The sequence below is a fragment of the Miscanthus floridulus genome, chromosome 7 (assembly GCF_019320115.1).
Source record: "Miscanthus floridulus cultivar M001 chromosome 7, ASM1932011v1, whole genome shotgun sequence".
NCBI lineage: Eukaryota > Viridiplantae > Streptophyta > Magnoliopsida > Poales > Poaceae > Miscanthus > Miscanthus floridulus.
In genome coordinates, this window is record NC_089586.1 from 127,630,894 (window position 1) to 127,640,455 (window position 9,562).

The 9,562-nt window shown below is 42.5% G+C and overlaps 1 protein-coding gene across 2 annotated transcripts; it reads left to right on the forward strand.

The window, feature by feature from the left end:
* The first annotated feature begins 3,558 nt into the window (after window positions 1–3,558).
* On the forward strand, window positions 3,559–8,654 carry LOC136464705 (diphosphomevalonate decarboxylase MVD2, peroxisomal-like). 2 transcript variants are annotated; one of them, XM_066463660.1, is made up of 11 exons: window positions 3,559–3,685; window positions 3,830–4,066; window positions 4,320–4,518; window positions 5,940–6,003; window positions 6,144–6,207; window positions 6,302–6,382; window positions 6,565–6,651; window positions 6,854–7,011; window positions 7,295–7,343; window positions 7,964–8,085; window positions 8,180–8,654. In XM_066463660.1, the coding sequence occupies exons 2-11, from the start codon at window positions 3,851–3,853 to the stop codon at window positions 8,400–8,402; spliced, it is 1,263 nt and encodes a 420-aa protein (XP_066319757.1). In that variant the 5' UTR covers window positions 3,559–3,685; window positions 3,830–3,850; the 3' UTR covers window positions 8,403–8,654. The 2 variants fall into 2 exon arrangements, with proteins under 2 accessions (XP_066319757.1, XP_066319758.1); XM_066463661.1 differs by having other exon boundaries at window positions 3,587–3,685; window positions 3,833–4,066.
* Window positions 8,655–9,562: the final 908 nt, after the last annotated feature.

The window sequence follows — 9,562 nt, forward strand, 5'->3', positions numbered from 1 at the left end:
GTGCTTTTATCTCTGTTCGTCCCATCCGGATTCTTCTTTCCATAGACGACGCGTATATTTTTCACCATTCTGTACACGTGTTCTCCGTTATGACGTCTCTCCGGAGGGGGTTCAATCTCCGGGGCGTTGTCATAAAATCTAAAGAACAATTTGCTGCGGTACTTGTGACTTATTTTTAAGAAGCGTCAGTTTCTTAGGTAAACTATCTTCTTGGATGCATCCAGGTACACCCATTTAGTATCATCCAAGCAAACCAAGCATCCCGTCTTCTCTTTGATCTGTCCAGACAAAGTAAACAACGTGGGGTAATCATTGGTAGTAACAAATATTATTGCTCTACATATGAAGTCCTCCTTTCGGAACGCATCGTACATCTGCTCCCCATGCCTCCATAGCCTCTCCATTTCTTGCATCAAAGGTTCGAGGAACACGTCTATATCAATGCCTGGTTGTTTAGGGCCAGAAATAAGAATAGTGAGGATAAGGTACTTTCTCTTCTGACACAACCATGTTGGGATATTGTACATGGTCAAGATCACTGGCCATGTGCTGTGGTCGCTCATCCTCTTATTGAAGGGATTCGTTCCATCTGTGCTCAAACCAAACCGTATATTCCTTGGGTCATCGCTGAATTCTTTGTACTTCTCATTAAACCTTTGCCACTGACTATAATCAGCCAGGTATGCAATCTTATCATCATCCACTTTGCGTTCATCATCCCACCATGTCTTGAGTGTGGCTTCTTTAGGGTTTAGGAAGATATTTCTCAAGCGGTCGGTCACTGGCAGGTACCATATTACCAAGGCAGGAATTCTTCTCTGCTTTGCATCGTTGCCTAATGGAGTGTCCTCTGGGGGCTGAGATTCTTGTACCACCTTTTGAGTACACTTCTTATTTCTCTTTTTCCCCGTGAAGGCTTCGTCCCCACCGTAAAGGTCATTGTTCTTGTACCGACTGGCCCCACACCGGGGACATTTATTCAGTGACTTGAACGTTTCGCCACGAAAAAGTATACAGTGGTTGGGACATGCATGGATTTTTTCAACCCCCATTGCCAATGGACTTATGACCTTCTTCGTTTGGTATGTGTTGGCAGGAACTGAGTTTGGTTGTGGCAGCACCCAAGACCGGAGATGCAATAGATCATTGAAACTAGAGTCTGACCAGCCATACTTAGCTTTCAGGATGAGCAGCTCAAGCACAAAATGTAGCAATGTCCAATGTGTCGGACAACCCTTTTCAACACTATACACAGTCTCCTTCGATGCATTTGTCGCCCTTTCTAAATTTTGTAGACCTTTCGGGCTATTTAGCAAAATCTCTGGTCCAATGGCTCGAATCATGTCCTTCAAATCATCTTCATCCCCGACACGTGCTCCACCATCATTATTGGCACCACCTTCGTCGTTACCATCCCAACCACCAGCATCACCACCTTGTTCATTGCCAAACTCGAAATCCATTCGTGCATCAAGCTCTGCTGAATATTGGGACAGAGATTCTATGGTTTCGTCGTCGTATTCCTCCTTATCCTCGTCGTTAACGATAACCGTTTCACCATGATAAGTCCACACTGTGTAGTCCTCAACAAATCCTCGCATAATCAAATATGATCTGATGATAGTCACATCTGTCCATGCCTTACGGTTCTTATAATCTTTACAGGGGCAAATAATTGTATCATGATTCTCTTTCAATGTCGTTGCATGCTTCTTTGCGGCTTCAATAAATTTATCCACCTCTTCACGAAAACCTTCCTTGAACCTTAACGAACCATACATCCAAGAGTTCATGTACTCCATCTTTTACAACAACAATAACAAAACAAACATTAAATGACTACTTATTCAGATATATATAAAAATAAATCAAACTAATAATTACTTGAGAATAATTGTATATACTACAGATATATATGAATATAAATCTAATATAATTACATGAAGCATACAAACACACCATGGTAGAGGAAAATTAATTAATGGCCCATTTATCCATAAATAATTAAAATACATATTTATTGATTATAATAAATAATTTTAAAGACAACAATTAGCAACAATTATACTTTACTCAATATCTTTCATACAAATCCTAGTCCAATTTCATCAAACATAAATTTATAAAAATAAAATTAATAAAAAAACAAAACCCTAGATCTAGATCCACATGCACATGAAACATCCATAAAACTAACTCATTGTTCACTAAAATCAAGAAATATGGACCAAATAAGGGTACGATCTTGTTCCCCTCCCTAATTTATCCTAGTACGTTTAAAAATTGGGTCTAATTTGCTTCATAAATAGCTCAAGCACCATATAAGAGAGAAAAAAATAAAACTCTAATTACTCACTAATCAACCATTAAAACTTCAAAAAAAATATGGAATAACATTTTTTTTACCTTCTACGACCTCTTCATCAAAGGATTTGAGACTAAAACCTTATCCCCTTAGTAGAACAATTTTTGGGAGGTGCCCAAAGTCTCCCCACCTTTCTTTCATGGGTTGGAGTGAGTGACCCGAGGAGGAAAAATGTGTTGCAGCTGTTTTATATGTGGGTCATTTATAGGGAAGGCTGGTGATTGAGCAGCCCCTATAAATTAGAGCTATTTATACGGGGCATTTGTAGGAACGACTCAATCACCAGCCGCCCCTACAAATAGCAACGCTGGGGCGGCTGGAGAGTGAGCCGCCCCTACAAATTAGACCGAATTTGTAGGGGCGACTCGTATCACCAGTCGTCCCTGCTGTTCCATTTGTAGGGGCGGCTGGTGTCTGAACACCCGAGCACGTCACTGTAGGGGCGGCTCCATCACCGGCCGCTCTAAAAAAAATTCTAACCATTGCTAAAAAAAAATGTTTTTTACGTAGTGAAAGACCGGGATGGCAGGGCTGGCTTCTTTTACCTTCATGGCAAAGATCTTGGAGCCATGAGAGACGAAGTTCCAGTACCTCACGTGCGGGGCTTCGATCCGGGTGAGCGGTGGCTCGGTGAACCGCTTTGGTGGCAGTTCAGTCAGTGTGGGCACCGGCGTCGAAGGTGTCGATGTCCAGCCTGCGGACGCTGTAGCCCCTCTCCCAGTCGTCCAGCAGCAGGTATAGCTGCTGCTTCCGCTCAGGCGCAGGACGTTTGCGCTTCGGCATACCGTGTCTTCCCACCTCCCGTGACTCGTATGTCTCTCCCCCGTTCAGTACGGCGGTGCGTCCTGGGTGACGAACAAGGCGCCAGTAGCCTGTATTTATGGATCGTATAAGGGGGTGAATTGGTATCAGAATCAAAGTCTTATATCAGCAATATAAAAACAAGTTTAGTACCTGGCTTGTAATTCCTTGTAAAGAAGCCCGTCCGCAGTACTCAAGTCCGGAGGGCCGGAGCACGTCCAGTGCCCATCACGGGCTTTAAGGGCCCATTTTAACATGAGACCCATAACCAGCGTAGTCATGCACGTGCACGCAGCAAAGAAAGAGAGAGAGAGAGAGGGAGAGAAATCGGCCCAACAGCCACGGAAGAATTGCTCTGCTGCGTTTACATCACATCTGCTTGCTACCTTTTTCTTCCCTTCTCCCGTTCGCCTCGTCTTCTCCGCCTGCCCGAGACCGAGAGCTCGACTCGGTCGTCGCCGCCACTCTACTCCCTGCTGCCGGCGGACCTTTGCCAGCGACGAGCACCCAACGCACCAGGTATGCCCGCCCACAGCAAAACTGAGCACCCGAATCCAATTTAAGCTATACTGTATTCGGATCTGATCTAATCAGTAAGCGTACGCATGTATTATGCCTGCTAACTTCACTTTTTTGGCAAAAAAAAAAATATCGGGTGTACAGCAGAGCGAAGCGAGGGATCCAATGGCGGTGACGGAGGGGCAGTGGGTGCTCATGGCAACGGGGCGGACGCCGACCAACATTGCGGTGATCAAGTACTGGGGGAAGCGGGACGAGGCTCTCATCCTCCCCGTCAATGACAGCATCAGCGTCACGCTCGACCCCGACCACCTCTCCGCCACCACCACCGTCGCCGTCAGCCCCTCATTCCCCTCCGACCGCATGTGGCTCAACGGCAAGGTGTGTCATTGCCACCGCCCCTCCTCTGCTCGCCAATTTGTCTGCGCCGCCGCTTCGTCTGCTCAGTGGTCTGTTCATAAGAAGAAGAAAAAAACACTATGTACCTTTGGTTTTTATGTGTCACTCTGGACGCTGACTAAGTGGCAGATAAAGAATTCTAGTATTGTAAGACTTGGATTTGACGAAAGATAGTATAAACTTGAAAAGATGGCCGTCCTGCTTACGTTGGCTTTTGGTTTGGATAATTGAGCAGGAGATCTCGCTGTTAGGAGGAAGGTTTCAGAGCTGCCTCAGAGAGATCAGAAAGCGTGCTCGTGACTTCGAGGATGAGGAGAAGGGCGTCAAGATCAAGAAAGAGGACTGGGGGAAGTTGCATGTCCACATAGCCTCGTACAACAACTTCCCCACGGCTGCTGGTTTGGCCTCTTCGGCTGCTGGCCTTGCCTGTTTCGGTAAAGTCTCTTCTGCTATCATCATAATCTGATAGTCTCCCTCCGTTCTCAATTATAAATTGTCATGACCTCTGGCTATTCCTGCAATGAATGACCATTTATTGGTCAGTTGTATTAGCAAAAACTACCATCTGGAAAACTATTTGCAGCAATTTTACTAGTGCTGTTGCCATGTGTCCAATCTGATTATTTTTATCAATTTGGAGTCCAAGTTGGAAATTTTTACTGCAGATGCATCAAAATAACTTATTAGAAACAGATGGAGTATTTTTCTAGTTTCTTTTGTCGTCTTGTTCTCCTGTGACCGACATTAAAACAACAACAACAACAAAGCCTTTAAGTCCCAAACAAGTTGGGGTAGGCTAGAGTTGAAACCCATCAGAAGCAATCAAGGTTCAGGCACGTGAATAGCTGTCTTCCAAGCACTCCTATCTAAGGCTAAGTCTTTAGGTATATTCCATCCTTTCAAGTCTCCTTTTATTGCCTCTACCCAAGTCAACTTCGGTCTTCCTCTGCCTCTCTTCACGTTACTATCCTGACTTAGGATTCCGCTACGCACCGGTGCATCTGGAGGTCTCCGTTGCACATGTCCAAACCATCTCAACCGGTGTTGGACAAGCTTTTCTTCAATTGGCGCTACCCCTAATCTCTCACGTATATCATCGTTCCGAACTCGATCCCTTCTTGTATGACCGCAAATCCAACGCAACATACGCATTTCCGCGACACTTAGCTGTTGAACATGTCGTCTTTTCGTAGGCCAACATTCTGCACCATACAACATAGCAGGTCTAATCGCCGTCCTATAAAACTTGCCTTTTAGCTTTTGTGGTACCCTTTTGTCACATAGGACACCAGACGCTTGCCGCCACTTCATCCACCCTGCTTTGATTCTATGGCTAACATCTTCATCAATATCCCCGTCCCTCTGTAGCATTGATCCTAAATATCGAAAGGTATCCTTCCTAGGCACTACTTGACCTTCCAAACTAACATCTTCCTCCTCCCGAGTAGTAGTGCCAAAGTCACATCTCATATACTCAGTTTTAGTTCTACTGAGTCTAAAACCTTTTACTCCCGAGTAGTAGTGACCGACATTAAAACATGAAAAAAAAATTAGGAACAGATGGAGATTGCGAATGTAAGTTTTCTCCCTCTCTATTCACTAAAAAACATGGAAAATAGTACTATTCGAGTATTACTATTTTTGGTCCCTGGTATCTTTCCCCGTTACTACAAAAGCTATTCAGCATGCTTCCCTGGTAGAAAACCACAGTTCCTTTTTTATAACTTGAAATTCAGTAGTTCTATTCAAGACTAAATAATGGTTCACAATTTCTAAGTTCCCCATAAAGATTTCTGCATTTTTTTTCAGATCATGTATCACCTACATAAGCATTTGTTATTGAATATTGCTGCAGTTTTCACCCTTGGAAAGCTGATGAATGTGAAAGAAGATTATGGAGAACTTTCTTCAATAGCAAGGTCTGTTCCTGTTATTGATAAAAGCATTTTGTTTTTATTCTTGAGATACTGCAAGGACTGTACTCAGTTTGCCAATCTGTGTGCTAATAACTCATGAGTCTTGCAAATCCATACTTATATTTTTTCTCAACTTCATTCAGGCAGGGATCTGGGAGTGCATGCCGTAGTATATATGGTGGTTTTGTGAAATGGTGTATGGGAGAAGTGAGTAATCGTTATGACAGAGAAACAGCCCTGGTTAAATGCATATCTGGCCTATTCAATAATGACTGAGTGGGGCCTGATTAATTGCTTGCAGAAAGATGATGGAAGCGACAGTATTGCCGTGCAGCTTGCTGATGAAACACATTGGAACGATCTTGTAATTATTATTGCAGTGGTACGTGAACTATGTCCCGCATGACCTCCTGCTATGTGTTGTACGCATCATCTTGTGGCTTCACTGATTCTGATTCACATATGGACTCTCTTAATGTTTTAAACTTTTATACCTGTGCCTTCCCCCCATATTGTGCTCTTTCTGATGTCATAAATTGTTGACACGTTCATTTGTGGAATCAGGTCAGTTCAAAGCAGAAGGAAACCAGTAGCACCAGTGGGATGCGAGATAGTGTTGAAACAAGTCCCCTCTTGCAGTACAGGGCCCAGGTGACTGTTTTTTCATTCTGGAGGACTTGAATTGTTTTGAGCTTTAACTATTTTGAGAAATTTCTAAAAAAAACAAACAATTTACTTTCGATTTTAGAATCTTATAATATCCTCAGTTTTTTGGCAATATGATACGTTGGTCTGACTATTACTTCTTTTCCTGTGATTAACATGCACTGCACTGGTTGTCCATATGTTTCAGACAGTAGTGCCAAGTCGGGTGTTGAAAATGGAGGAGGCTATCAAGAATCGTGACTTTGAATCCTTTGCGAAATTAACTTGTGCAGATAGCAACCAGTTTCATGCTGTATGCTTAGACACGAGCCCTCCCATCTTCTACATGAATGACACGTCACACCGGTATATGCTTTTAGCAGTGTGTTGGCTTGGGTTTTATGTTAATGCTGAAATCTGAAGAATTTTTTTTTCTGGTCTCAATCAACCACAGGATAATTGAAGGGCGGGCCTGGTGCAAGCGGTAGAGTCTTACCGCCTGTGACCGGAAGGTCCCGGGTTCGAGTCGCGGTCTCTTCGCATTGCACAAGCGAGGGTAAGGCTTAGCCACTGACACCCTTCCCCAGACCCCGCACAGAGCGGGAGCTCTTTGCACTGGGTACGCCCCTTTTTTTTTAATCAACCACAGGATAATTAGCCTTGTTGAAAAATGGAACCACTCAGAAGGAACCCCACAGGTATTTATATTGCTCTTGAACATCTGTTATCGTTTTTTTAAAAAAAAAACTGTTATCTTATAATTAGTTCTGTTCGTCAGTTGTGCTACCCTAGTTGGATATTGCTCAAATAGGACAAAACCGTTGAATAAGATTTGATACAGCAAGCCATCAACTGCACTGGCCAAAACATGTGGCTTGCATCTCTTTATGGAATTATTAACTTCAGCGTGAACCTTGGCAATATCCTTAAGATGTTTGTATAAATAGCCGCAAATTGCATTTCTTCTTTTAGTCTGTCACCTTTTATATTTTGGATGGTCATCCTCAAAATCATAAGGTGTGAACATATAAAAGGTCACCTTATATATATTTTGGATGGTCACCTTTTATAAAAGCTTCTGTTGGATGTTATATCTATGAAGTTGTCATCTAAAATTGGAAATTCCTAAGCCAGTAAACCCAAAAGCAGATTTTTCCATCCTGGCCCTTTGATGTTGAATCACACTTTGGACTAATTGTGGTGTCTGTTGTGCATTTTACCCATTCTGCAACACCACAGTTACTGTGATGCGATAGTGAGATCATTTATAAGTGTGGACAGTAGAACTCTAACTCTGTTTGAGAATGCCCAATGGCAGGTAGCTTACACCTTCGATGCTGGGCCTAACGCAGTCCTAATCGCACAAAACCGTAAAACTGCAGCACATCTCCTCCAGAAGCTCTTATACTATTTCCCTCCACAGGATAAGAATTTGAGCAGGTGAGTTTAATGTTTTTTTTTTCATGATTAAATCTGTTGTCACTGACTGTATTCAGGAGCTCTATAGATGTATCTTATCAACATGATCTTGCAGCTATTTGGTTGGCGATAAATCGATTCTAGGTGATGCTGGAGTGCATTCCATGGAAGATGTGGAAGCTCTTCCAGCACCTCCAGAGATGAAGGTACCGGATCAGAAATTCAAGGGTGATGTTAGCTACTTCATCTGCAGCAGGCTTGGGGCTGGTCCAAAGGTTATTGCCGACGAAAGTCAAGCATTGATCGATTCAGTCACCGGACTTCCAAAAGGGGTGTAATTTCAGATTAGATTGAAATAAGGGTTTAAGCCAGGGATTAAAGAAAATGTTATCTACAAGCAATGCTAGATTGCTAGGCCGGGAAATGGACTAACAGATTCCTGAAGATACATTAAGCTTGCATATTGGTTGGTTTCGTGCTGAGAACTGGACATATCCTGCTCCAATTTGTAAGACATATTTGTCATGTATTATACATTTGTGCTGGTGTTCGTTGCTGTTCAATAAAGATATAGTGGAACAAGTTCTCTCCTTTTATTTTCCTCCCTCGTCTAGTGTGTAGCTGAAGTATTTGTTTAAGCAATTGAGCACGTTAGCTGAGACGCAAGCGGGGAATTACTTTTTTTAGAGGAAGCGGAGAATAACTTGTTTGTCTGTTCTTTCTTTTTTTTAAAAAAAAATCTTGTCCGGCTGCTTTTCGCAATGGTTGAAAAACCACACCCCCGACCGCCGAACGGCACCCATCGTACCACCAACCCGGCAAACCAGAGAAGGGAGCCAAGCACAAGAATCTAGGGTTTTTTCTTTTTTGGCTCGTCACATCTAGCTCCAATCCAAAGCCCCTCTAGAGATTTTTTTTGAGCTAGGCGGTGACACATTGAAGTTATTTTGATGAATATATTTGTTATTATTTTTATTTAAAAATATGTATTTTAAACACTTTATTTATCATACAACTTCTAATTCTACAGGATCTTGGAGCTAGAGCTATATGCCATTAGTGTATACTTGAGCTATATTTCTTGTTGTAAATAGTAGTATATGTAATCTTTTTTCTTCTGTTCGGGCATGGTCCGTGAGTTTCACACATTAAATGTCAATTTGGGTATGGTCCATGAGTTCTACGCATTAGATGGATACACAGTGGTGATTGACTATTATCATTCATTGACAAGCATGTTTCCTGCTACTTTTTGGGGTTTAGATATGTACCATCTTATTTTGCCAAGCTTGAGCTTTTCTATAGAGGTGCTTGCCAAAAAAGAGAGAAATTTCTCTTCTAACCTATATTTGGCATCAAATGACATGTAGTAGACTTACTAACAGCCTGACACATCGTTGTATGTCTTGCTACTACACCTATCCACCCATCACCCTATCAAGAGGCACAAATTATAAAATGTACCCTAGCAAAATATTATGAGATGCTACATAGTTTT

Coding starts and splice junctions, on each gene's coding strand:
- LOC136464705 (XM_066463660.1), top strand. CDS start 3,851: ATGGCGGTGACGGAGGGGCAGTGGGTGCTCATGGCAACGGGGCGGACG. Junction 7,012..7,294: donor ATGAATGACACGTCACACCG/GTATATGCTTTT, acceptor AATCAACCACAG/GATAATTAGCCTTGTTGAAA. Junction 8,086..8,179: donor CAGGATAAGAATTTGAGCAG/GTGAGTTTAATG, acceptor ATGATCTTGCAG/CTATTTGGTTGGCGATAAAT.